This window comes from Frieseomelitta varia, unplaced genomic scaffold, assembly GCF_011392965.1.
Source record: "Frieseomelitta varia isolate USP_RPSP 00005682 unplaced genomic scaffold, Fvar_1.2 scaffold_68, whole genome shotgun sequence".
NCBI lineage: Eukaryota > Metazoa > Arthropoda > Insecta > Hymenoptera > Apidae > Frieseomelitta > Frieseomelitta varia.
The window spans coordinates 462874-490833 of NW_025110456.1; the positions used below are offsets into that span (position 1 = coordinate 462874).

Genomic DNA, 27960 nt, shown 5'->3' on the forward strand with positions numbered 1-27960 from the left:
GCTCATACATTATTAACTCACTTTATATAATAATTGATAAAAGACCTAAAAAATAAATATTATAGTATTCTAATACGTGTGAAAGGAACAAAATTGTAAAGTATTTATAACTCCCGCCATTCACGTGATACCTTAGAATCCCTCCAATAAGTAATACCTAAATCATCGTCGACCAATAGCATTGTTTCAAAAAATAAAAACGATTCAATTCGAAGATTGAAAAAACCGTTAAAATCAATTATGTCAAGTTATATTATTTATATTATATAAACATATGTAACATAAATGAATTTGAATAAAATGAAGTAAATTTCTTTTTGTTTCAATCTTAATTATTTGATACTTTCGTAAAATGTCTAATAGTCAGCCGGATCTCTTGAGGAATAAAAGGGCGAGTTGCGCACTTGTCTCAATCGAAAGTGTTCTCATTCAAAAGTGGTTCGTTGTGCCTGATACATCTCATGCAGAAAATAAAAATTTAAATTAACTAAAATGTGCAATAATTTGTCTAAATGAAGCTTTTAGTTGGTTGAAATTAGTGACAGTGACAGTAATGAAGTTGTGAAATTTCAAACGTGAACAAAGTAGGTATAAATTGATATTCTAAATTATATTTTGAATGATTGCTTCTTCTAACCGTCCGTACGTCGATAAAGTTTTACTTAGAGAAGATAATAGCTCAGAATAACAAATTTTTCAGTAAAACTTTTACTTTCTTAGAATCAAATTTTAGAAAATTTAGAATCTTTGTCCATTTTTAGTATATTAACATATACATCTAAACAAAGAAATATAATATAAATACCATTCTAAGAAAGAATAGAAAGAAGAGTCTAATACAAATAAAATTGACAACAGAATTACCAGAGCGATGGAAATTCAAGTTACAATTTCTTTTTCTATAATAGTTTTGTAAACTTACAAATTTTGCGAAAAATTAACAATTAATTTTTCCCTTTCGTTCTTTTCGTTCTTTTCGCTCGTTGGTAATCGTATGAGCAAATCGAAAGAGCGCATGCGTCGAATTTTACCGCTCTACAATTACATCCGTGCAAATATTCTTGATTAGAATATTTTGCTTTGATTCTCGTTACTGATATACCAGTCACACAGATGTTCCTCTTATTTAATAAATTTATTTAAATCTTTTGAAATACTTCCTTTCATTATAATTTATTCAAAAAAAATTCATTTTTGTTTGATCTCGCAAATCTCAGGACACCGTGTGCATCGCGACTTCTCCGTACGATTTCAGTAAATAGCACAAAACAATTAAGTTACACGGTTTCACTCGAAAGGGCCACCACGGTTTTCACAACCGCAATCCTCTCAATTATGCAAACGAAAGCTCATAATTTCTATGTATTATTATTTATTAATTTACTCCAAAGAAAGTAGCAGACGTTCATAAAAATTTTATCCTTAAGTTCGTAAAAATTTCGTCACCATTTTTTTCTGTGTTGCAGACTGAAGATGAGTATCTTAAGCTATAAATTTGCTAAATTAGTAGAATGTAACGTTAAACGATCGAGCAGCGTCGTTAGAACTATAGAAACTTTGACGACAGAAATCGAGGAGCAAGGTTGGTCGCGTTGTCGACCTTACGCTGAAATTCCTGGACCCAAACCAATTCCCTTTTTGGGCAATACCTGGCGATTTATACCGTTCATAGGTACACACCGATTTATCTAATTAAACTACAATAGAACTCCGTTTATTGGATTTTTTGCCTGATTAAATGAAATCTTAAATTTGTTTATATGAGCGCGAAATATTATCATGTTATATGAACAAAATTTGAGGAGGGTCACTGAACTCCTGTTATATGAACCGGATGTTCGTTTCTCGATTGGTTCGAATAAATGAAGTTTTACGGTATTATCATCGAATTTAACAAATTTGTTCGTCTTATAATAAACATTGAATTGTAATACAGTAAAACTAATTTATCTAATTAATACGAATCAGTTAATATTGAGTCTTAGATACACTGAAATCATACTTGATCAAATTCTGTTATTCTATTATCTTCTATCATTTAAAAAAATAAGAGTAGGATGTGGAGGATACCTCTATTATCCGGACTCTTCGATTGGCCGAACGGTCTTGTATAGATAAACGAATTTCTACTGTAATTCATTTCCATGCCAACCTATTCTATTCTTATGCGAATTGTTACGCAGCTATGTGCATATGCATACAAATGCATGTAAGTAGTTCTGATTTCGATGTCTGTAATGTTCAGAATATGTAATGAACGAAGAAAGTTGACATACGTGTAATTACGACGGTGTTATGGAATGCAATGTCGACTACTATTATAATATTTATAATATTGCCATGACAACTTCCATTTGATCTAAAAATGAAAAATGAATTCATTTTAGGTGACTTTAAGATCCAGGCAGTGGATCAAGTATCGATGAGATTATACAAAGAATATGGAGATATCGTCAAAATAGAAAGTTTGTTAGGTAGACCAGATATGGTGTTCATCTATGATGCGAATGAAATCGAGCGTATCTTTAGGCAAGAGGAGAAAATGCCATATAGACCTTCGATGCCGTCATTAAATTATTACAAACACGTACTCAGAAAGGAATTCTTCAGAGATAACGCTGGCGTAATCGCCGTGTAGGTATTACATTCTGATTTTATTTTAGAAAAATGTTATTATAAGACGTTATTATAATGTTATTATAATAGGAAAACAAATTCTCTTGCGATAAAGTTGAAATGAAGGATAGAGATAACTCTGGTAAATATTGAAGAAGAAGAAATAGATTTCCTCAATATTTGAACATCCTAACTTTCATTTAATAAAATATTCAATTGTCCCACAATTTTTTCTCATCACTTTTTCGAATAATGTATGCACAATATTTTATGTTTTACACCATTCAATTATGTACATTCTGACCTATTATCTTTCTCCATTTTAGAGTCTGCTAGCGAAATATCATTTGAGGTGCGTTTTTACATTTATTTACCGCGAAGGAAATTTTTTAATGAAAGAAATAGTAATCAGTTAGAAATATTTGATAGTGTTTATTTCTTTATTTGCTTTTGGAAATTTTGGAGAGTTGGCATTACGAGGCTTCCGAAGAGACGGAGGAAGATAGATCAGAATGAATTATGCATTAAAATTATACATAATTCAATAGCGTGATGTAAAACATAAAATATTGTTCATTAATAAACATTATTCATTAATAAAAAAACTTTGGGAATCTGATAATTTATGTAATTTATATTTTTTTTTATGAATAAATGTTTCAAAATGAGGAGTTTCGTTAAAATTTTTCAAGGACGCTTCTACAGTGATTGATATATTACAAATATTACGAAATATAATAGAATACATCAAATTCAATACTAGATATTGAATAGGTAAAAATATTCTATATTTGCACTTATCTGTGAGCTCTCACGAGTCCAACATGTATACAGACTTCATTAAGCATCGCAATGGTCAAATATTGAAATTATGAGTCTTTCAGTGCTTTAGTGATATTGCTTAACCTTTCGTTTAGTAAACCACACTGCGATCGCAAATATTTGCTGTGCATATTGAACTCTTCGTCAAAGCGGCGCGTGTTTGAAAACCTGTTATAATATCACTATGCTTTCTGCATATGCTTTAACTCGTGAGCTTTTGTTAGTGTACGTATGTTACAATATTTTGTGTATTGTGTTACAATATATTATATGTATAAACTCTTTTCTGCAATACAATGACAAATAATAATGAAATAATTAGAATATTTAATTAAATAATTAGAATTAGAAAATATTTTGTATAAGTATATATTTATACAGAATATTTACAAAATATATATTGATACATTCTAATTATGTGATTATTCTTTGTTATTGTATTGCAAAAGAAACTCGATACTAGAAAAAATAAATTGCACAACATATTATGTAAATACAATGCAACAAGCAATCAATCATTTACTTAATAGGAAATGATATTCATGTCAGAAATGGTCATACGTAGGAAAAAAGAAAACTGGTCGAGAGTTTCGTCTAAATAAGGATAGATCTAAACATTGCATGCTATACACGTCATATCATTTGCTAGAAAGTAAGTCTTGTGCAATCAGATATTGATGCGTGTTACGCTATCACTTTTCACTTGCATGGATGTGTACCCTTTCATTCGTGTATGACGAAGATTTGCATTACTTAAATCATATCCTAACTTCTAATTATTTCACTCACTAACTTGTATATTCTTTCATAATGATCAGAACTAAAATTATGTTGAATTTATTAAGATCAGAACAAAAAATTATGTTGAATTTATTAAGATACATTACATTTGTTGAAAAAAATGTACCTGCTTAGTGAGATTCTAAATTAAAAACTCTTTAAATGTTTACAAGAACCGTAGGATTACAATAACATGTAGAAATAATATACATAATTATTTTTATATTTTAAAAACTCGGTTTTTCAAATTGTTAATATATAAATTTATATTTTATTTTTGTATGATTTTTTGGTACTCTAAATTCAATTCAATTTCAATTATATAGATCTATATATTGAACAAATCAATTCTATTTATCAGTGACATCATTCCAAACATCCATTATATTTTTCAGTATCAATTTAGGAAAAATAGAGCAGAACCTTTGACATTTTCTTGTAGATTTCGTTTTTATCTTAATTTCATCGAATTATAACAAATATGACACTATGACAATGTATTAATTGATACAGTAATTCACTGAGACCGCGTGAAATACATGATAAGTACGAATAATGAAAAGAATATTTCATTGAATAATGAATTTTATATTTTTCTGTAATTTACGAATAATTTTTATAATAGCAATTCTTTTACATAATTAAAAGTATAAAATAATTCAATAAGACTCCTGGATATATGTATATGTATATGTACTGTTAGAGGTTTGCGTCGATTATCTAATGTCCTTTAATTTTCCAACTGTCTAATTTATATTTCGTACGTAAGTTAAGAAAAGAAAAATGTTGTAGAATAATAGTGGTAACTAACGTAAACGATTGTTGCAGACATGGTGAGAGTTGGTATAACTTCCGGAGCAAAGTACAACAAGTAATGTTACAACCACGAACAGCGAAAATGTACATTAGCGCTATTGAGGAGGCGAGCTTGGCATTTCTTCAAAGGTTCGCCGCAAATGGTCATTTTAATGTTGCATGCACACATTATGTACCTTTCACTTTATTTTGTTACCCCGATTTCTTGTATCCTGCTCGTGATAGGTTCATCTAATTTTTCTTCAAAAAATTTGTAACGTTTGCAAAATTTATTTACTAAACATGGACCAATATAAAATATTTATAGTTCAAATTGTTGAATCATTGACGCTGTTTTGAAAACATCTTTTCATTTCACATAGTGTTTTAGTTTGTTTTAGGAAGTTTATTAATTTATTCAATTATAATCCTGAAATTTTTTTAAAATTTATCAACATTTTTAATTTATGAAGATACTTTCCTACGTGGTTCAATGTAGAGAACTTAATACTCTATAATAAATATATATTAGAAAATACAACTCTAATGTATTAATTAAATATTTTAATTAAAAGTAAATTTTTCCGGATGTTTGTAATATATAGCATCATAACTTCTAGGATAAAAAAAATACGAGACGAAGATGATGAGGTGCCTAATGATTTTCTAAACGAGATTCATAAATGGTCATTAGAATGTGAGTAATAAATAGCTCCTAGCGGTGGTTTGAAAAAAATCAGTTTTTTTTCTTTCAAGTGAAGGTTAACGTTAGTGAAAAAATTTTTACAGCTATTGCGCGCATAGCGTTGGACGTTCGATTGGGTTGTTTGGATGATGATGCCAATATGGAAACTCAGCAATTAATCGATGCGGTTACAACATTTTTCAAGAATGTGGGAATACTGGAATTAAAGATTCCATTCTGGAAATTATTTAATACGCCTACATGGCTACAATATGTGAATGCTCTCGATACTATCGTAAGGTAAATTTCAATAAAATACAATATAATTGCAAAACAATTATATTTTAACAAATATAAATGACAAAAATACAAAGTATAAATGAAGATTAATTTTTATTTTCAGCATAACGTCTAAATACACAGCGGCCGCTCTTTCAAAGATTAAAGAAATAAAAAAGTCAACCAAGGAACCGTCTCTTCTACAAAAAGTGTTGGCTTTAGAAAATGACACTAAATTAGCTACTATACTTTCACTTGACTTATTCTTAGTTGGCATCGATACAGTGAGTATTTCTGTATTATTTGCTGATGAAATAAACAAATACTATTATTATATTTTATTAGTACATAATAAAATTAAATTAAATTAAATTTATTAATCTTAATTAAATTAAATTTATTAATCTTAATTAAATTAAATTAAATTAAATTTATTAATCTTAATTAAATTAAATTAAATTAAATTTATTAATCTTAATTAAATTAAATTAAATTAAATTTATTAATCTTAATTAAATTAAATTAAATTAAATTTATTAATCTTAATTAAATTAAATTAAATTAAATTTATTAATCTTAATTAAATTAAATTAAATTAAATTTATTAATCTTAATTAAATTAAATCAAATTTAAATCAAAGTTTATTAAGTTTATTATAAATTAAATTTTCAATATCATTTCAAGACTTCCAGCGCGGTAGCATCGACTTTATATCAATTAGTTTTGCATCCTGAGAAGCAAGATCTCGCTTACGAGGAAGTGCGTAACGTGCTTCCGAGTGAAGACATGCAGCTGAATGGGAATCACTTGGATAAACTGAAATACTTGAAGGCGTGCATTAAAGAAACTCTCAGGTACGTACGATGATCTTTAAGATTTTAAGATTTAAGATTCTTAAGCTTAACGGTCATTTTTCATCCTTTAAGTACAAAAATTACTCTTGGGACAAGTTACTTTAGACTAGGAAGCTATTTTATATTTACAATATTTAATAAAAATATAATTTTTACTAGAATGTATCCAGTGGTTATTGGCAATGGACGATGCATGACCAAAGATACAGTGATCAAAGGATATCGTGTACCAAAAGGCGTAAGAAAGAATTCTTATATTAATTTGAGTATAATTACTAGCAAAAATTTTACAATTTTTTCGAAAATATTAAACTGCTATAAATGAATATATCCTATTATAATTATAATATAATAAAAATTGATTAATAGGTACAAGTGGTTTTTCAACATTATGTGATAAGTAATCTGGACAAGTATTTTCCACGCAGCGAGGAATTTCTGCCCGAAAGATGGTTGCAAAGTGATGGTGTGTATCACAACTTTGCGTCACTTCCTTTCGGTTACGGAAGAAGAATGTGTCTTGGTCGACGTTTTGCCGAACTTGAGATACTCGTTGTTCTTAGTAAGGTAATTAATATATATTAATTGTTTTATAAAGCTACAACTGTTGCAAGTTGTTTTCCTCGAAACTATTGCAGATATCGATATTGAAATTTTAATGTGTTCAATAATTTGGGAGGGACTAACATTTTAAAGTGTAATGTAGAGGCGAAAGAGTATAATTCCCAATCTTTTTTTTAAAAAGAAGTACGCGTAACTATAATTACTAGAGGTGTGCGAGAATCCGAAATATCGGATCGGGTCGGGAACACGAAATTTTTTGGGGATCGGAACGGGTATTCCCGAAAGAGTTGGGATTTGGGAAAGGGTTGGGAACAAGCTTAAATAATTCGTTAAAGCCTACGCTTTCAACCATATCGAAAGGTCGCAGATCTAAAACCATCATTCGAGCAATTCCTTCTATTATATCTTTTGCTTTAACAATCTTTCGCGTATCATTTTGTACATGCGACAAATTTTATATCGATTCAGTTTATTTTCTAGTAAACATACATTATGTGCATATGCATATACTTTAAATGGCATAATAAACCAGTAGTATTTGCATACTTAGTTTTAAATTCATGGCGACAATGTGTGCATTCCGCCTTTATATCATCTTTTTTTTGAAAATGTTCCCAAACAAAGCTTCTCTTTACCTTTTTTCTTTGCACGATATCTTCTGCACTACTTCCTGCTACCACAACTTTACTCTCACTATCACTCGACATTTTTTTTAAAGATTTTTAATCTTTATTAAATTCACACAGATTTTGAAATATACGTCTGAATTGCTCGAATTTCTCGGCGATACTGCTCAACAGCGTACATAATGTCCAAGTACTAAGCACGCAGTCACACATTCGTTTACAACAGGTCACAAGATTCTTAGAATCTATGTTTCCAATAACTTCACTGGCAGAAGAAATTGAACTGTGTATTTACCTCGACCTCTTCCCGATTCGTCCCGACCGTTCTCGATATTTTCGGGTTCTCGCACACCCCTAATAATCACAATTAAAGAATTAAAAAAATATTTGACCACAAGTAAGTCAGACTAACGAGAAATTAATATATTCTTTCATTTAAAAAAATCAGGGTCGTGCCATTTCCACCTGTAGGAAACCACTCCCATCACCTTTTCTATTCTTAAAATATTAATCTCTTCAAACAATTTAGCTAGCGAACAGAAAGAAACAATAGAAGAGAAGAAAATAAGCATTTATTAGCAGGGGAATTATAATGAGGTAGCTAGGAGAGAGTAGAGTAGAAAGCAGAATTGTGAAGCCATCAGGGCAGCACATATTTAACAAATTTTATTTACAATCAACTGGAGAGAAACGAGAAAGAAAATACTACGAACCTCCTTCTCTTCAATATGATTATCAAGATTTTAACAACTTATATTTGCAAAAAGTATTGTAATTGAATATCAATTATTAACTTCAAATCAACTTGAATTTAATAATGTTATAAAAATATATGTAAATATATTATTTACATATTATTTGAGAATATATAGAATCTATAGGGAATATACACAATTAAAATACAAAAGATATTTGAAGCGAAAAATTTGCATTTTTTTTTAAATTGATTTTCTTAAAAATGGAGGTTGGTGAAAAAAACCTCCATTTGTACTTGTATTTCAGTTATAGTTCAGTTTGGTTACCACAAGTTTCGTTTTTAGCCTTAATTACAATCTCCGTTAGTTTGTCAACTGTTACAATGAATGCTCATGAACAATGAACGGTTTATCCCACTACCATTTATCTTCGTCATCAGGTAGCATACTTCTTTAGACTGACATTAATCTGTTACACGAACGTCTATACCGTTATTTGGATAGTACAAAATATACACATAGTTTTTTTTATTGTGCTGTATTAACTCGGTAATTAGAGTTTTTTTACGAATGGGTGGGTATGTAATAGCCTACATAAAAAGTACATTACATGAAAAAATTTGAGCTTGAGAAGAAAAGTATTTATTAAATCCTGCATTATTAACTATTACAAACACATGCAACTTCTAATAGTAATAATTTCACACCATGTCAGATTTATGGTCTCCTTCACGAATGATTAAAGCAATGTTATAAAAATGAAATTGAGGTCATTGTATAATGTTTTGATCTAGTAATTTATTCCATTAAATTTATCGTTTTTTGTTTAGTGGCTCGGCAAATATTAATCTTCAAACTTCAGAGACGAGTCATTTGGAATGTTTTTGGGAGACAGTGCTGAAATATTTATTTTTAACAAAATAATCACATAATAATAATCAAATTTACGTTATACTTATATTGGATCATTTTGATCCGCCTTTGGCTCCAAAATATCATAATGAATATGATTTTATGAATTTGAGAGTTCTTTGTATTTTATTTCTTAATTCAGAAAAGATTAAACAGAACGTCCCTACTTTTGTAAGAAAATACTGATATTTACACGTTATTTTATATAAAATAATTTTATTTCTTATATTAAAATCGAAGATAATAATTTATTTTGTTATACAATATGTGCATTTATAAAAAATGTTGTAACAATTTTTTGTTTCAGATTTTGCAACGTTACAAAATAGAATATCATCATGAGAAACTACAGTATTACATTAATCCTATGTATACACCTAAGGGACCCTTAAATTTCAAATTTATTGATAGATAATGATTTTTTAAATTGTTAAAGTACAAACCATGACTATCTTTGGAGCACTTTAAATTTGAGTTCTCCGTCAGGAGCATACATAAACGTAACTTTGTACTTAAGTGGTTTATGATGGTATTCCAATTTATAAGATCTTATCAGCTAAAAGTGAATAAAATTAATATTATTCATATGTATGACTAAACAATACATATATGTCTACTACAAACAGTAATAGCACAGTCATACCTTGGCAAGCAGCACCTGAATTTCTAAATCGGCAAATCTTCTACCTAGGCACATGCGTGCGCCATGGCCATAAGGTAATGATGCAAAAGGATGTAAACTTTCATCAGAAGATTCTTTCAGCCATCTCATTGGTTTAAATGTTTTTGCATCTGTTACATATTGTTCCATATTTCCTGTTACCACGGTTGGAAACACGACTTGTACCTGTAACAATAATAACAGGTAATAATTATAACATATAATGAACTAAGTCTTGAGAAATGTTTATAATAAAATTACTCACCCCTTTTGGTACTTTGTAACCACAAATTGTAGTATCATTTTGCAATGTTCTACCGTTTCCAATCACCGTAGAATATACTCTAAAACAAATAGGATACTTTTTTAATGAAAAAATTAGATTAGAATTAGACTAGAATTAGATTAAAATTTGGTATATTTTATATTCTAGTGTATTTTATATATTAAAATAAATATAATATTGATTGATGTTGATAGTATTTAACTAATAAGATTGGGATTGTTTAACCTCGTAAGGTGATCAATTATACCGAAAAACTTCACGAACAAAGGCTTTCATATAAATAGCCTTGTCGAGATGATTTGTATTAAGAGGTACAGATGGATCAGGGAGAATTTCAACAAGTTCTTGGTAAATTTTTTCTTGCTCCTCTGGCCTAGTTGCTAATTGATATAATATTGAACAAACAGCCATTGAAATCTGTAATATATATCATTAATATTTAGATTCTATATCGTAATATAACAAAAAATTATTCGTTTTGTTACATACTGTATCTATTCCAACCAAAATCAAATCTAAGGCGAGTATATAAGCCATTTTAGGGTCAGTTTCTTTGGCTAAAATTCTTTCCACCAAAGATAAATCAAATTCGTTGATAGCTTTCTTCGTTCTCAATCTCTCCATCGCTGCGTCGATGTATTTCATGCATATCCTGAAAAACCAAAAAATCAAAATCAATTACTATTTTTATTAAACTTTAAATGGGAATAAAAATAAAATAAAATTTGAATTACTCGATGAAGTAATCCATGTTTCGTACGTATCGCGACCAAAGAGGGGTGGGAACATATCTCCAATAAGGAGCCTTCAATTCAAGCACTGCCACATTCCTCAAAGCAAATTTCGCCGCGTCGATGATCTTTTGTGGTTCTGAATCTGGTGTGAGATTGCCCGATAAACATCCTAATCTCACGTCAAGAGCAACTCGACCTATACCTGTGTATACATGTACAATTAAACCAATGATTACTAATTTCATTTTTAATTTTAAAAGATTAAAAATTATACACAACTACATATTTTTGTACCCACATTCTAGAGCCCACTTGTGTATTTCATTATCAAAGTCTGCTGGCAGTTCTCCATCTTCGTTCTTAATTTCTTCAATTCTAAAAAGAGTCGCATTTTTATGCAGCTTTTAAATTTATAAATCGCATTATTCTTTTGAAGTATAAAGCTGTAAGCTGTGTATTCATGAGAGCACAAAGCTTTGGATCACCTTTGTATGAAATCAGACGTAACCATCTCAATAGGTGCTATGTATTTCTTCACCGTCTGCGGTTGTAGAACAGGTTTCTGGACTTTTGTACGAAATTTTCTCCATGGCTCTCCGTGCCTACACAGAAGTGTCAATATTTAATTATGTACACGTTACCTCATTCCTTATGGTCTTATGAATAGTTTCAAGGTGAAGGAAAACCACGTGCGTGACTTATTAACATAAAATTCAATTTAAGCAAACGATGTCAGTATAGTCCAACCAAATAATTATGATGATGCTAATTCGAAGAAACTTGCGTAGAAAATAAACATATGCATAAGTTATTCCTATTATCGTTATTTATGTATTCATTACGTTTATCAGATTTTTCACTCACAATTAGCTTCCAAAATTAGGGTCAAAATATAGCTACTTAGATAAAATTATTAATAATGCTATTGAAATAATTTAAGCTTCTTTTTTTACCTTTAAGTACTACAGTCGAATGAACAATACATCCAACAAGTTAATTGGATTGAATTTTTGTTCAGAAACTTCTTTAACAAAAAAGTTAACCATTGAGCATCAAATTTAATTATTAATCAATTTTCTCTTCCCTTGAACATAATGATGAATATTCGAGATAAAAAATTCCTGGATGCATATTTTATCATATGAGCCGGTCGTTTGTCAAATTGATTAACTTCGCAAAACAGGATAAAGAAAGAAAATTGAAACTCACAAACAAAATATAATCTATATTTTTCTTCAAAATTCCTTTTAAAGTCTAAACTCAATTATTATCTACTCTGTCTAAACTAATTTTTATTTGTAAAACGCATAAAATAATACGTAAAATAGTATATTTTAATAATCATAATGGTTCTTGAGTCCATAATGAAATTTTTGTCATTTAATGGCGTTAAATCTGATTATTAAAGAAATTTATCTTTATATAAAAAACTTAAGTATTGATCAACTACTTTGGCTCCAAAATTTAAAAAGAATTTAAAAAGTGAAGTTCATCACTTTGGCCTATGAACGTGGCTCATGTACATGTGTAAAGTGTCGACAGTTTGAGCAATGACTTTTTCAATTAACAAGTTAATGATTACAACATTCACTTTACGACATATTCTTTCTGACGCTTATGGTGCGTCGTCTTGAGCTGTGGTCATTTAAGCAAACACTGTATACATGAAAAAGAAGCTAATACTATGATCACAACATATGCGAATAACGAATGAAATACTTGAAGTATAAAACGCATACAATGTTACACCATTCTTATAAAAAATTACATGTATTTCATTGTTCTAAAAATTTCATCAAAAAGTATACTCATTAGCAATGATTGGATTCGATCGTATAAAGAATAATATTTGAAAAATGCACTTACGACTACAGAAATAGCTATATCTACTGTATCATTGTCACATTTTATATTATATAGGGTGTCCCGAACTCAAACGGCCAAACTGCGAGGGCTTCTATTTACACGTAAAAAGAAGAAAAAGAAATTACATAAAGTCTACAAATGTAGTTTAGCCGTTTAAGTAGCAGGATATCTTGTATATTGCATCCAATTACGTACACTCCAACAACTCCAGGTAGAGTTCCGAAAAAGTCTTTCCTCACAACGCTCTTGTAATGAACCAGGCATGGCATAGATGGTCTAAATGGAGTCGGCCCTTCCTGCCTATAAATCTTCTTGATTTCATCAGCGTCGTAAACGAACAACAAATCCGGTCGACCTATCAAGCCAGTCAAACGGACAATCTTCCCGTACTCATCGTAGAATATCTGCGACAATTTCGCCACGTCTGATATTTGATACTGGCCAATTATTGGAAACAGACGCCAGGTATTTCCTAAGATTGGAATCGGCTTTGGTCCTGGTATATCCTCATACGGCTTCGTTTGGATCGTTGCATCGTGATCGATGGTGCAGTCACTCGTCGTGGTCACCGCATCTATACGAACGCAGGAAGGTGGACGATGAATAATGAAAAGTATGCGAGACGAGTGTGATTTGAATTTGAGATGAATGTTAATGTTACTTGAATTTCAGATGAAAGTCACTGCTACTATTGTTGGGAAATTTTCCCTGCTAACGTCCAGGAGTTGCATTTACTAAAATTAACCATCGTTGGTGGCTTTTATAAAATTAAACCAAACTGGCCATTTGTGTTTCTTTAAAATTAAAAAGCATCTTGAGTTTGTAGAAGTTCTCAACAGTATGTACAATTTTTCGACGAAGCTTTAAACGTCTTAAAAAGCTATAAATACTTTTCATTTTCTAAATTGAGAGTGAGATTGAAATATAAAAATTTAATTGCATCGGAGTTACGAAGATTAAATGAATTGTGTTTTGGATAAAGTTAATACAAATTTTTAAAGAGCTGTTGGTAAGAGTATTTTACAAATGTGATATTTACAAAATCTGTAAAATCTTGTAGTATTAACTTTTAGTTGTAGTATAATCTTGTAGTATAATTTTCAGTAGTAATTTTTTTTGTTAGTAGTAGTTTAGTAGTATAATTTTTAGTACCAATTATTTGTAGTATAATCTTGTAGTATAATTTTAGTTGTAGTAAAATCTTGTAGTATAATTTTTAATAGACAAAAAGATTTTATTTTAAATTCATTACTAAATCATCTAGAATGCTTTTGCTATATCACAATGCAAATAAAACTATAATTCTTCGATTGGCACATTTTAAAAAGTAAATATTACTTCAGATAGATTAGAGTCCACAAGTCCATAAATATTATTTATCCTATTGCAAAAGGAATATAATTTTTAAATTGCAAGTAGCCACGCAAACGGCAAGGTAACTTTCATGAAAAGAAATCTCTTGGGCGACGAACACGTTCAAAAGAAATTACGTGACACGATTTAGAAATTACACTTCGACCATCATAATAATAACTTTTCAATAACGATGGGATGGCAATGTTATTCAAGTACAAGTGAGAAAATGATCGTTTGCTATTTTCTTACCTGAGCACAAAATTCTTCGAAGGTCGTTTCGTGATTGCGTAAATCGACGTATCAATTGTGAAACACGTTTCATTCTATCTAATATAAAAATAAAATTAATAATTATTCGACGATTTTGTAAGAAACATTGTACATTTTGTATAAAAAGTTAATAATTTCTATTTGATGATAACAATCTATAAATGATAAAAATAAGTAAGGATAAACTTTGATACGGTTAATCAATTTCCTTGTCGAAAAAGACAGCAAGCAAATTTCTCCTTTCCATTAGAAGCGAACTTGCTGTATTTACTTTCACTCTCACATCTCGTGATTTCTACTTACCCTTTGATTATATTCTACGCAATTATTATCTCGTTTCTTTTCGAACAGAATATTAACACATTATTCTAAAGTAAAATAAAGTTAATAAAATAAAATAAAATATTATAATAAAGTAAAAATAAAATAAATTTAATAAAATAAAATAAAATATTATAATAAAGTAAAAATTAAGTAAAATAAAGTAAAGTTAATAAGATAAAATAAAATATAATAAAGTAAAAATTAAGTAAAATAAAGTAAAAGTTAAGTAAAATACAGTAAAATATTATAATAAAGTAAAAATTAAGTAAAATAAAGTAATGTTAATAAAATAAAGTAAAATATCTAAAGTAAAATTATTAGATATTTACAATAAGACATTAATCGATATATTATTAATTAATAATAATTAATGTTCAAACGATATAATTTACTTATTTGCTTTCATCAAATCCCTTCTTTAACAATAAATTACATTACATTTAAATATTATATAAAATACTAAAGAAACAAAATAAGAAAAAATTCCAAATTATTTCTTATTCTTTTCTTTAAATTTACTTCCCACGCGAATAATACAGCGATCTTTATGTTCGCAGAGATTCAAGTATTCTCTTTGTGTTTCTTACTTCCTTTTTTTAGTAACTTTTTTTTTATTACATCGTGAAGAAATTTTTCAGCGATTTGAATATTTGAATTTCGAGAATAAGTGTATCTTTGCTTGACAAACATCCGCTGCATGATAAACATCTTTGAAAGAAAGGAACGAATTTAGAGTTGTCAAAATTAAAATGAGATTTAAAAATCTCATTTAGATCAATTTGGATCGATCGAATTATTATACAACGGATTGAACTGAATTATTGTACAATTTTCTTTAACGAAATCATAGCAGTTTAATATATTGACAATTTTTCATTTCAGGTATACGAACAATTTTGAAGAGAAAGAGCCTTGACTGTCTACTTATGCGCGACATAATATTACTACCTAGACCATTTATCAAAATTCTTACCTGCTACTTCCTACCTCGGATTGGTCCCGTTATTGCTCCAGGTAACTCCTCTAACATAAACGAAATGTTCACTAATTACACTGGGTCATATTGCAATTATACATTACATCTAATTTTTCAATGATTCGACGATGTTACTATTGTGCCAAATATTTTTCAACACTTGTCATTCGGTGAAATGAATAAATAATAATTCATTTGATAGATGGAACGCCGCGGACGTATAAAACCGCGGTGAAGTGTTTAGAGTACTCTTCTAGGAAACGAAACTATAGTATGTATCTAACCCAAGTGAACTCCCCACTTTTGTAGTCTCTCCTTCCATCGGTTCGTTTGAATTAGCTGCTCTGGTGGAGGCACTACGGTGTGTTGTTCGAGAAGAATGCACCGAATACCGTCACTTTTTTTTTAATTCGCGCCAACGTCCAGAGAAAGATTGGAAAAACTTCACTGTGGGAAATTATGCAGATAAAACTGCGTAGCTTTCCTTTATTATTCTTTATTTTTTGAACGAGTCGCAACTTTGTTGGTAATTAAAGTGAAAGATTGAAGTAATTATTATACTGAAGTAATATTAGTAATTATTACTAATTTAATAATAACTATTAATTATTAGTAATGATCAATTATTATTAATTTAATAATTATTAAATATAATAATGATTAATTGTTATTACTTTAATAATTATTACTAATTTATTTTATTTTGCTAATTTTACTAATTATTTTACCATTTGACTAATATTTAAACTAAATATTTATTTATAAATATTAAAATATTTTGGATTTAAATGTTCAAACTGGGAAATGAAGGATTTTCGATAATAATATTTATTATTGCAATAGACGTTAGAATATTGTAAGTGACGAATCAGTATGTATGTATGTAGATTTCAAATTCGTAATCAGCGCGTAAAATAAAGATGACTATTAATTGCTATAAAAATGAAAGGAAAAAAGAAACAAATAAAATTTGCCAGACTGTGATACTATTTATTTTTGTACTTGATACGTTACGTGTATTGATACATATCACTTGTAATTGTACAAGCCACGAATTCAGGAAACACGTTATTTCAGGAAACATAATATTTTTAACCAGGTCATTTCCCTCAATGACTCTTCATGCATGTAATTATCAATTATCCGCTAAATATTATGAACTCATTTATTATCACTTTTTGTGGTGAAACAAGGTGTTGCACAGGCATTTGAGTATGCAAATGCGTACAAACACTTTTAACGGTGACAGACACGATAATTTTAATACCAGAGCTATTAGCTTGAAATATCTAACTGTTACATGCAAATTGCCTTCGTTGAATATAATTATAGCAGTATATAGTGCAACGTTTGCAATTTTATTAATTATTTTATTTAACTGTTATATTATACATAAGTAATTTTATTTTATTAACTATTTATTATACATAAATAATTTTATTTTATTAATTATTTATTATACATAAATTTTATTTTATTAACTATTTATTTCACATAAATAATTTTATGTAAGACTGTAAGATGCAATCAGTATTTGAAGTTTCATCTATTCACGTATGCGAATGTATATCTAGCGGAGTGTGACAAGTACTAGCTGAAGAACATTGATTTCAATTTACAACGTTGGCAATGAGTTTAACAATGTTTAAGAAAAGAAACAGGTAAACGCTTCCGAAGAATTTACCGTAATGTTTTTATTGCAGGTAGCAAATTAACACTGACCGTATTTATTCTTCCAACATCGTGAGCTTTCTTCACTACAATTACTTTCTTATCCTGCAATGTATTGTACAAACTTTACGAAGGCTTGAAAGAAGAGTTTCAGAATATTTGCCATAAATGCGGTAGTCATTTAATTGCATTTTAAATGTATGAAATAGTGTTCTTATTTGTTTGTTATCGAATCTTATTGTGAGCGAACGTTAACCAAATTGCGGCCTTGAAGCTTGAGAAGACTTCCTTGCCGATCTCGTAGAAGAGGCCACTCGAGGTTAAGGACCATGGGTCGATTCCGATGTTGCGATTCATGGTTACAACCGATGCAGATAAACCGAGTTAGGGTATCCGGACGAGGGTTGGACCGAGGAAGATACCCGAACTGAGCACGAAGCGAGAGGGAATTTCTTCTGCAGAAATTTCGTCGCACGTCCGAGCCAGTCTCCATCTTAACAATAACATATACGCTTTTTTATTAACTTATTTAATTACTTTGTAAAATTATTTCCTACATTATCTTCATTTGATTTAATTAATCTTAATTATATAAAATATAAATATAATCTATCTCTAATTCATTTTAAAATTGTTTGATTCTTAATCAAGATTACAAACTCCTAGTAATTATAAAAATGTCGTGTAAACATTGAATTATACCATCTTTCCAAATAGTAAAATTAGAACACTATATTTATTTATATTTTTGCTTTTCAATATACAACTTTTCGTATCCTCTCATAATTTTAATTTGCAAAGCGACATAGTCAGTGATAAGAAATTAGATACGCATTGAATTTAAATTATATTTATATTATATTTATAAATAATATTTATATCATATAATATTATATTTATATTATAAATGTATATGTGCATAAATATATATGTGTTAGAATAGAACAGACTTGCGTATTATTCAAATAATACAATTCAAAAATAATGAATTGAATAAGGTACATATTATCCTTTTTAACTAGATATTACTCGATTCGATTCATTATATTTGAAAAGGAGGGAATATCGATTCTTACTATGTCGCTTTGCGAATTAAAATTTCCTGATTTTTACATTGATGAGAAGTTATGAAGGTGCATATTGAAAAAATTTTGAATATTTTCGTTTCTCGAGAAAGCTAAAGATTGACACTTAACTGGACCCTCGTATATCATTCGAGTATTGTCCAGTCCTGGTTCCCAAGCAATAACTCAACGTTTGTAAATCTTAATACAGAAAATTTGTTGACAGAAGAAAGGTCGCTATGTCGCGGAAGGACATGAAAATCCATTTGAAAACAGCTGGACAAAATTTCACTTGTCAAGAAAGACAGTGCTAATAAAGTTTCTTACCTGTCTCGTGAAACATTTCGGATTGGTTGAGCTTCTTCATTGTTCATTTGCAGGCTTAATGTCTCTAGGACCAATCTCTGTGCATTGCAAATAACCGTACTTTTAGAAATAAGAATTTCCTCTTCATGTTTCAGGAGTGGGGTTACCGGTATATTAACAAGTTCGCAGGGGTTGAAACAACCATTTGTTCATCTTCCTTGTTTACGTCGACGTTGTTTACGCGAACGGTTTCCTTCACACTTAAATGTGCGGTGATGTGTTGAGAGAAGACATCGAACACCTGTTTCCTGAGCAACTGTTTAGTGTTTGACAATTAATTTATTCGTGGTTTTCGTCTTCTCTGCTTTTTTCCCCTTTTCTTTTGGGAGTGATTCTGACCTGCATATTAATTGAAAATTTCAAAAATGTCAGCAACGTGGTTCAAATCTAATATGCTGCATGGTAGATGTGTAAGTTGATTTTATATATTTGTAATATATAAGTAAATTTTATATATTTGTAAATATATAAGTAAGTTTTATATATTTAATCTCTCTCTTTTTTTTTATATTATAATAAACTATTCAACGATCACGATAAAGAAAATATTTTCCACGTAATTTGGATGGTATCCAGAGTATTCTGCAAGAAAAGTTTTGAAAGTTATCGATGTTCCTTTCCGCTTAATTATATATTTTCATTTGTTGCATCGTGTAACTGATGAGAAAATATGTTTAGATATATAAAAGTAGCTGTAGAGTTTAATTTGAAATTCATAATGAAGAACGCCTCAGAGACGTGAAAACATATGAATATAGTGAAAATGTTTCTCATGGCACGAAGAATATCCAAACGACTTGATCAAGAAATTTGCCAGCATTTTATCATTCCTTTTATTTAACTTAACATGTTATAAATATTCGAAGCGTTCTCCTTTTCTGTCAAAACCAACGTTTTCTCCAAGTATGAATTTCAAGCTTAGTTCAACTTTAATTTTCGGCGTTCGAAATTATTTCAAGGTCAAGTTGTTGTACAGTTATAATAATTTGAAAGAAATATATAATTATATATATACGTATGTATATATGTATAAAAGGAAAATTTATTTGGAAATTTTAAAGAAATTTTGAAAAAAAGAAAATATTTTCTAAGATGTTTAGGGGATACTTAAATGGATGATACAGTTGATGAATTACTTCAATCGCGTAGTTTGTGCACGATTTTTAGATTTTGGAAAATCTAAATATTTTAAACATAACTAAAGAAGTTAAAGGAGCTAATATATAATGTTGATAAAATTTTCCAAAATCTATTTGTCTCACTTTTAATTTACACAATTTTTAATTCAATTGCAATTTGTATAATTCCTTCTCTGATTTATGTAATTTGTATTATTGATTCATTTTTAATCCAGCTTAATTCAACTTTAATTTCTTTCAATTTTCTTCTATATATTATTTATACATTATTGTACTGATTATTACAAAAGAACCAGCGATAGTAATTAATTTATAATCTGTCTCAACCATAAAATTGAAGAATCCATCAAGGGAAAATTACTTTTATGTGATTTTTATTAGTAGATATTAATAAATCTGAATATTTTATTAATTAGTTTTTTATTCTTGTTCAATAGGACAGAAAATTAACAGAACCGGAATTGAAGGTCCAACAGTCTCTCCAAAAGCTATCAATTCCGGATTGGTACTTAAACAAATACACGAGTCCGCCGAAACTATTAAAAACTAAGCCGTTTGAACTTCGTCCATCACCCTGGAAAAATTTTTCGCCTCAAAAAAAACTTACAATAAATTCATCGACTTCTAGTTCATCAGGTATTTATTAATATATATATATATGTATGTATTTATTAATATTTATTTATTAATACGTTCGATATATATAAATAATTTACGCATAAATATATTTACACTCTCATCATTTATCGCAATTCTAATATATATAATCATCATCGGAATTAATTAGGGAAACAAAAGTGTTCGGTTAAGGGAATTTTAGGGATAATAGAACAATCACGTTTTTGATGTTAAATGTAATGTCAAACTCAAGTGGAGATTAAGAAAATTATCGGGAAGTTTATTTCGATATTTATTTCATATTCAATATCTCATTTTCAATATTTATTTCTTTTTTTTTTAGCCGTTAAACTGTCTGACTTTCTTTAGCGTACATATACTTCTGTAGAGTTGCATTTTTTTTCAAAGTTTTGTGCTAATTATCAAATACTTGTTCTTCATTCACTCTTTCAGTGTGCGAAAACATATTTAAGACACATGAGCGTTGATTTATTTATCACGAATTTAAAGAGAGTTTCTTATAAGATATTTCATCAATATTTTTTTCAGCAAAATCTTGTATCTCGTATTTTAGTTTTTTTGAAATTATGAAAACCATGGCAAACATATAATGATAGAACAGTTTGGTACAAGTATCTGTTGCTTGTTTAATAATAGGATATTAGTCGAACAGATTATTTGGATAACGAGGGTTCGACTATAAGAAACTCTATTGTAACAAGAGTTTTGGATATGTATTTCAATCATTCTACACCGTTCAAATATTCACTAACACCTATGATTTTTAATTTCAGATGTTGAAAAAAATCTGAACGAGGAAACTCAAAAGGCAACAAAAATGCCTATCAAGATAACCACGTGTCATCAGGAGGAATTGCCGTCAATTAGCTTTAAGCAGCGCACAGAAGACATTTTCGACATAGACATCCCAGTGGCGAAGTATCTTAAACAAACTAGCAAAACGTTCCCCAAAAGGTCGCCCTCTAGAAAATTCTGGAATCTAAATCTCGTTTTACCGCCCGGGCCGAAGATCGACTTTTCCAAGGAGTTCGAAAGTACGTATTTGGACGACGGCGACAACCTCTACGCGAAGAAGTTAAAGACCTGGAAGGAACAGGAAAAGAGCTGGAAGCAAAATGACGCGACTGAGGAAGACGGACAAGAAGAGAACGATATGTTTCGAGTTCCAACAGCTCCGATAGAACCGGCGGATACGGAGTTTAACGTTCGCGCCACTTCTACGCCAAACTCCTCTTTCGTGATACCAGGACCTAAAGTTGAACTAAAAGTTGGTTGCGATAGTACTACCGAGGATTTCTCTACGCTTCAACAAGACTCTATAAACAGAGCGATGAATCTGTTGAACATATATAAGAGTATTCCAAAGTCTAGAAAATTGTCCCCGAATATTTTAGAAAAGGCGTCCATCTTCGAGAGTAATTCGAAATTGAACAGTCTCGATCGAAGTTACGCGAGAGCTTCATCCGACAAGTTGCTGTCGAAAAAGAACATTCGATCGAACGACTCGGTCCGCACGAAGGCGTCTATTTTCGAAAGTAATTCAAGCATCGATAACTTGAATCGAAGTTACACGAAACCTTCATCCAACAAGGAGAAATTGTTACTACCGGCTGATATTCGAGCAATGAAATCGGTTCGCGAAAAGACGTTCATCTACGAAAGTAACTCAAGTATTAACAGCATGGGGACATCGTCATTACGGAGGAACAATCGATCGACCAAGTCAATTCGAGCGAAGATGGCCGTCTTCGAGAGTAGCGTGGATAGTGCTGATCAGAATTACATAAAATCTTCAATCAACAAGGTGAAACCGTTGTCAGCGAAAAATAATCGATCGACCGACTCGAGCATGAACAATTTCGATCGAAGTTACGCCGGTACTTCGTCCGAAAGTCTGAACTTTCAATCAAACGACGAATATCCCCCGATCCCGGTTTGCGAGGTAGTGAGGCAGCTGGAGGTTCCTCGTCCGCCAAGAAACAAGGTGAAGAAGAGGAACCCCGACGCCGTTAGGAGTTCGATTAACATCGAAGAGAAAGTGTTTGACAAGAAACTGGTAGACATCCGTTCTCGAGAGAAGAGAAGGAAAGTCGACGAAAAATGGTCGTACACCAAGTTCCTAGGTTTGGAGAAGAATCTGGCGAGGAACAAACAATGGATTCACGAGGGGAACACGATACAGGAAATTATTCGAAACTTCGAGAAAATGAGGTTATCAAAGTCGCGACGCGATAGGAGCTCTGATAGTTTCGTGAAGCAGGTAGCGAACGCCCTGGAGAAAGAGGATATCTCTGCGATCAAGAAAATGATGCATCAAAACGAGGAAGACGACTGCACCGAGTCAGGGACAACATCTTACGTCACGTCGACTTTCCAGGACACGGATACTTCTCTCGATAGTTACGATCAACGACCATCCACTTCGAAATGCGACGAGGGAATGCAAAGATACGACAGTGGGAGCGTAACCATGGGAAACCTGACGGTGGAAAAAAAAACTAAACAGGAGGGAGACGATTTCGTTTACTGGATACCGATATACAAGCGTAAGCTACCGAGAAGCAGCTCCCTGTTGAGTATCATCTCCAAATTATCGAGCAATTGTTGTTCCCCGTTGATCAGTCCGATCAAAAGCGAGGACGAACATTCGCAATGGACAAGGTGCGAAACCTCTGGCAAGAGCAACATCGGTAAGAAGCTGTTCAAAATCGACGAGACCGTGGTGATAGATTCGGGCTATTCTGATAAATCTGTACTAAATTCCGTGTCATCGACTGCGGATAATATCTGCTACAACGATATCGAATTTGAACGTAAGTCTACCAACAGACGAAAATGGTCGCCGAAACCGCTATCGATTGCCGGACGTATTTATGGCGTTCCGTAAAAGTAAATTTTTAGCATTGCGATTGGACATAAATTCGTGATTTTATTTGTTTTCATTTTATTCGTTTTCATTCTATTCGTTTTCGTTCTATTTTATTTTATATTCGAGACTAATTTTCCATTTGACTAGATAAGGGATACACGTGAAAATGATTTGCACGAAGCGATATACGAGAATGTTCGATAAAATATGATTTCTCTGGAATTTGTGCCTTTGAAAAGATTTTTCCAATCGTGCCTAGCGATTTGAACAAACGCCAGCATACTCATCGGTAGTCACTCTATACTATTTAAAAGTAAATAGTCTTATAATTATAGAGTGAGTAGTTTTACAAGTATAGGGAGTTGATAATTCTGTAACTCCACTGAATTAAAAACGTTTGATCTAATCGTTTTTTCTTTTTTTTTTTTTTTTTTTGTAACATTACAAAACAATTGTCCGACAATATATTTCAGAATCAACGCAATTATTATTAAGACCTCAAAACCGATGGACTGTCGAAATTGAAATGGAATAAAATGCACAAATGTAAGATTAATTTTAACGTAAACTCACTTGCCATAGTAATAGATAAATATAATGACTGTGTAAGTGATATCACGAGAAATGTAAAAGATCTTAAAAATATCGAAATATCTTAATTTTAGTATCTTAATTTTAGTAGATTTAATATCTTTTATTATCTTTTATTATCTTTTCTATTATCTTTAATATCTTAATTTTATAAATTATAGTATTATCTTAATTTTAGTAGATTTATCTATTTCCTTAAATAGATAGCATTACTATGAAATTAATAAATAATGTTAAATCTATTTAAGGAAAAATTGTAAAAGAGAATTTCTTGCGAGAGTTTAATGTTTCAAAATTTCAACGATACTAAAATTAATTAGATATTTTACATTTCTCGCGATACGAAACAATATTTTTGAAACGGGGTTCGCAGTACTTGTTATAATTTTAGAAAAAAAAGATGAAATGAAATGATATTGTAATAAGGATATAATGTAATAGCATGGTTAAGAAAGAATAAAGGATGTGAATCCAAATAAAATTGTATATTTTTCCCCTCAATTGTTAAGATCAATAATGCGCAGTGATTTAAGACACTTCAAATGTCGATTCCCCCAAAATTGAGGATTTTCAATTTTCAGTCACTACTTAAAGTAATTCATCACCGTTGATCCAGCTAAAGTTTCCAGTACAATGAAATTTTCCACACGGTAAACAAGATATTTCTGGCTGAAAATTTGAATTTTGGTGGCGCTTCTGATAGAGGCTTTTCGATTAAATTTTAAAAGGATTCAGAATCTGTTTTTCGCGGCAAATTTTAATTTTGTATCGGCAGCACAAGTCATCACAATCTTTCTATTACGATCAAACAACTAAATTAATTATTTCATACTGAATGATAATTAACAAATTTGTAATATCAAATGTATCGCCATCTTTCGATGAAGAGACCAATCCATATCTTAAATGTTAATGTATAATTTCGAACGACCTTTAACTATATTTACTATCTGCCGGAGTAACGAATAGCAAATTTAATTACAGACGTTGTCATTACGATGTTACATGTCGTGACGTAAACATAAGTACAGACCAAGTAAACATAAGTATAGAAAGTGAAAAAGTAGAGCAGAAAGGTTTGCTAAATTAAACGCGTCGACATTTGAAATAAAAAAAAAAAAGAGAGAGAGCTGATAAAGAGAAGATGACGCTACGTTCAAAATCCACGTCGCACATTTTGGAAATTCAAACGGCGCACAACAAGAGAGAATTAGAAGATAATTCTACTTCGACTGAAGACAAATACAGAACCTACACTGTGGAGGATTTTATAGAAAGAAGGAAACGTTTCTCAGGGAATGTCAATGACGAAACGAAGAAGATACAATCCGTCAATAGGTCTCAGAATTTTGTGAAGAAAATAATTGCTTCTTTTGAGAACAAAAACGAAGTTTGCAGAGCGAATGACGAATTTTTCACGAGGTATTACGGAAGGGACAACAGAAAGCACGATACCTCTGTCAAAGTGAAAAACAATGAAGCAGAAGTTCCTCCTGTTTCGAGTGTCGAAGCAAGTAAAATATATCCGGAAGAACTTGCATGCTCAAACGCTGAAACAAGAAATTGTACTGAAAGTAACAACTCTCTAGAGTCAACAGCTGGAACTTTCGACGATCAAGAAAATAATTTTAAAATAAATGAGAAAGATAGGAAACATTGCAAGGAGGATTATGTACAGTGCGATTCGATAAATGACATCGAAGTCTGTAGCTACGAAGGGAGAGCGTATTACGATCCCTCTACGTTCGATCCTAGACGAGATCGAGTCGAACTGCAAAATCGGACAGGTGTTATTTTGGAAAGCAGTCCGAACAATCGCAAGGGGAATACGTTGGAGAGAATTTGTAAATTTGAATTTACGAATTTGAAGATGGAGAGAGATTCGAAAAGGAATACTACCAAGAAAGGGTTCAAGGGTAGAAATAAATTCTTTAAGTGCTTCAGGTCCGTGATAAAGTGGAGGAAGTCAGAAGCTAAGGACAGATCTCAACGTTTTATGTTTCACGATGATTCGTTTGAAGGGACGAACAGGGCCCGTCCTAAAAGTAATAAAATATCGAAGAGCTCTCCGTACGAAACGATCGTGTTTCAAGAAAACCTTGAACAGGTGAAATAATATAAATTACATGAAATATTATATAAATATATATTACAAATGTAAAAAATATATATTTATATAAAAAATAAATAGATAAATGTATATGTATGTATTTATATGTACATATATATTTTTAATTTACTCGCGTACATATTTACTATGTATTACTATATTTGGTATATATTTAAAAAACGGTAAAAATATACCGCCATGTAACATATAGTAAATATATAGTATGTAAATATTTACATACATGCATATTTAGATTATTTATTTATTTGTTAAGATTTGATATTTATTGAGCAAAATTGTGTAATGCTTTGTCTTAATGTTGTGTAAGAAAAAACCTAATAACATAATAAATGTAAAATGAATTAATTCATGAGATAATGAAAATTGCAGACAAACGAACGTAAGGCGACAATTCATCCCATTTATGAGGGCAGAAGAAACAAACGACTCGCAAAGAAAAATGAAGACCGTAAACGTCTTATGATACAAGGGAATATGGAGAATGTCGTGAAACCCTCCGCGATCAAAAACATAGTAAAGCACCTGTCTCAATTTCCTTAGAAACCTCGCGTTAATAAAAAGAAAAGCTCACTAACTATCAAAGATGAGCTATTTAATTCAATTGTATAATTCGTGACTAAATGATGACTAAAACCGAATGCTTATTTAACATGTTGACTTGCACATAATTTGGTGAAGACCAAATTCATTTTGCCAATATCGTATGTTTAATCTTATAATATATGTCTATAATGTTTTAATTAAATGAGCGAAAAATATTGAAATCTTATATTAACGTACGATACTTCTTTTATAAAATTATACCATTGAATGCCTACTTAATAGTTACTTATAAAATGGTTACTTATATCGATTTCAATAACCTTGAGATATTAATTGTTGCATACCTAAAATTCGTAATGGATTCAAATTACGTTTGAGCCAAATTTTGGTTTAGATTTGAGTTCAGAATTGATACCAGAACAGTGATGTTTAAATTGATTACACTGTTTTATATACATAGCAGAGAAGCTACTGTAAAAATTCTGCTTGCAAAAGAAACAAACAAAAAAAAATTAGAAGAAAGGTAAGATCGGAATGAGCCTAATGAGCAATCAAATAGCATGCTCTTTAAGCATGCACCGTGTGGATCACCCCTAGATAAGTGGATCATCCCGGAACAAATTTATATTGCTGTCCTTATCGTAGTCTGTTACCCTCTTTGTCTACCGCGTGAATAAGTCTGTCTTTGTCCCACGCTATCACCCTCCTTGTCTACCGCGCAAATACGTCTGTCCTTGTCACACACTATCGTCCTCCTTGTCTATCGCGCTTATATGTCTGTCCTTGTCCCACGCTATCACCTTCCTTGTCTACCGCACATATATGTCTGTCCTTGTCCTACGCTA

General features: G+C 30.6%; 4 protein-coding genes across 9 annotated transcripts; 3 read left to right on the forward strand and 1 right to left on the reverse strand.

The window, feature by feature from the left end:
• Positions 1-393: 393 nt before the first annotated feature.
• On the forward strand, positions 394-10581 carry LOC122535183 (probable cytochrome P450 49a1). 4 transcript variants are annotated; one of them, XM_043666478.1, is made up of 11 exons: positions 394-584; positions 1467-1672; positions 2388-2634; positions 5047-5163; positions 5634-5710; positions 5803-5998; positions 6102-6261; positions 6663-6832; positions 6992-7070; positions 7202-7399; positions 9937-10581. In XM_043666478.1, exons 2-11 carry the CDS (start codon positions 1474-1476, stop codon positions 10042-10044), a joined length of 1551 nt encoding a protein of 516 aa, XP_043522413.1. In that variant the 5' UTR covers positions 394-584; positions 1467-1473; the 3' UTR covers positions 10045-10581. The 4 variants fall into 4 exon arrangements, with proteins under 4 accessions (XP_043522413.1, XP_043522415.1, XP_043522414.1 ...); XM_043666479.1 differs by lacking the exon at positions 394-584 and adding an exon at positions 1236-1362; XM_043666480.1 differs by lacking the exon at positions 1467-1672.
• LOC122535182 (probable cytochrome P450 301a1, mitochondrial) lies at positions 10062-16376 on the reverse strand. Of its 3 annotated transcripts, none has more exons than XM_043666475.1 (11): positions 16114-16376; positions 14782-14859; positions 13372-13750; positions 11796-11912; positions 11609-11685; positions 11311-11512; positions 11066-11228; positions 10824-10993; positions 10556-10634; positions 10273-10476; positions 10062-10185 (listed from the first exon to the last, which is right to left on the reverse strand). In XM_043666475.1, the coding sequence occupies exons 1-11, from the start codon at positions 16154-16156 to the stop codon at positions 10078-10080; spliced, it is 1620 nt and encodes a 539-aa protein (XP_043522410.1). In that variant the 5' UTR covers positions 16157-16376; the 3' UTR covers positions 10062-10077. The 3 variants fall into 3 exon arrangements, with proteins under 3 accessions (XP_043522410.1, XP_043522412.1, XP_043522411.1); XM_043666477.1 differs by having other exon boundaries at positions 14782-14855; positions 16100-16375; XM_043666476.1 differs by having other exon boundaries at positions 16100-16375.
• A 3155-nt stretch (positions 16377-19531) lies between these two features.
• LOC122535187 lies at positions 19532-24455 on the forward strand. The gene is made up of 3 exons (XM_043666488.1): positions 19532-19613; positions 20780-20978; positions 21755-24455. Exons 1-3 carry the CDS (start codon positions 19569-19571, stop codon positions 23866-23868), a joined length of 2358 nt encoding a protein of 785 aa, XP_043522423.1. The 5' UTR covers positions 19532-19568; the 3' UTR covers positions 23869-24455.
• Positions 24456-25585: 1130 nt separating this feature from the next.
• On the forward strand, positions 25586-27351 carry LOC122535147. The gene is made up of 2 exons (XM_043666398.1): positions 25586-26548; positions 26942-27351. Exons 1-2 carry the CDS (start codon positions 25586-25588, stop codon positions 27110-27112), a joined length of 1134 nt encoding a protein of 377 aa, XP_043522333.1. The 3' UTR covers positions 27113-27351.
• Positions 27352-27960: the final 609 nt, after the last annotated feature.

Bases quoted from the DNA above. Each gene is read 5' to 3' on its own strand.
- LOC122535182 (XM_043666475.1), bottom strand. From the start codon at position 16,156: ATGTTAGAGGAGTTACCTGGAGCAATAACGGGACCAATCCGAG. The intron at 11,913-13,371 runs GTACGTAATTGG...ACTTCTGTGTAG, and splicing joins CTACCTGGAGTTGTTGGAGT to GCACGGAGAGCCATGGAGAA. The intron at 11,513-11,608 runs GTGGGTACAAAA...ATGTATACACAG, and splicing joins ACACAAGTGGGCTCTAGAAT to GTATAGGTCGAGTTGCTCTT.
- LOC122535183 (XM_043666478.1), top strand. From the start codon at position 1,474: ATGAGTATCTTAAGCTATAAATTTGCTAAATTAGTAGAATGTAACGTT. The intron at 5,164-5,633 runs GTTCGCCGCAAA...CATAACTTCTAG, and splicing joins AGCTTGGCATTTCTTCAAAG to GATAAAAAAAATACGAGACG. The intron at 7,400-9,936 runs GTAATTAATATA...TTTTTGTTTCAG, and splicing joins TACTCGTTGTTCTTAGTAAG to ATTTTGCAACGTTACAAAAT.
- LOC122535187 (XM_043666488.1), top strand. From the start codon at position 19,569: ATGTCAGCAACGTGGTTCAAATCTAATATGCTGCATGGTAGATGT. The intron at 19,614-20,779 runs GTAAGTTGATTT...CTTGTTCAATAG, and splicing joins ATATGCTGCATGGTAGATGT to GACAGAAAATTAACAGAACC. The intron at 20,979-21,754 runs GTATTTATTAAT...TTTTAATTTCAG, and splicing joins ATCGACTTCTAGTTCATCAG to ATGTTGAAAAAAATCTGAAC.
- LOC122535147 (XM_043666398.1), top strand. From the start codon at position 25,586: ATGACGCTACGTTCAAAATCCACGTCGCACATTTTGGAAATTCAAACG. The intron at 26,549-26,941 runs GTGAAATAATAT...TGAAAATTGCAG, and splicing joins TTCAAGAAAACCTTGAACAG to ACAAACGAACGTAAGGCGAC.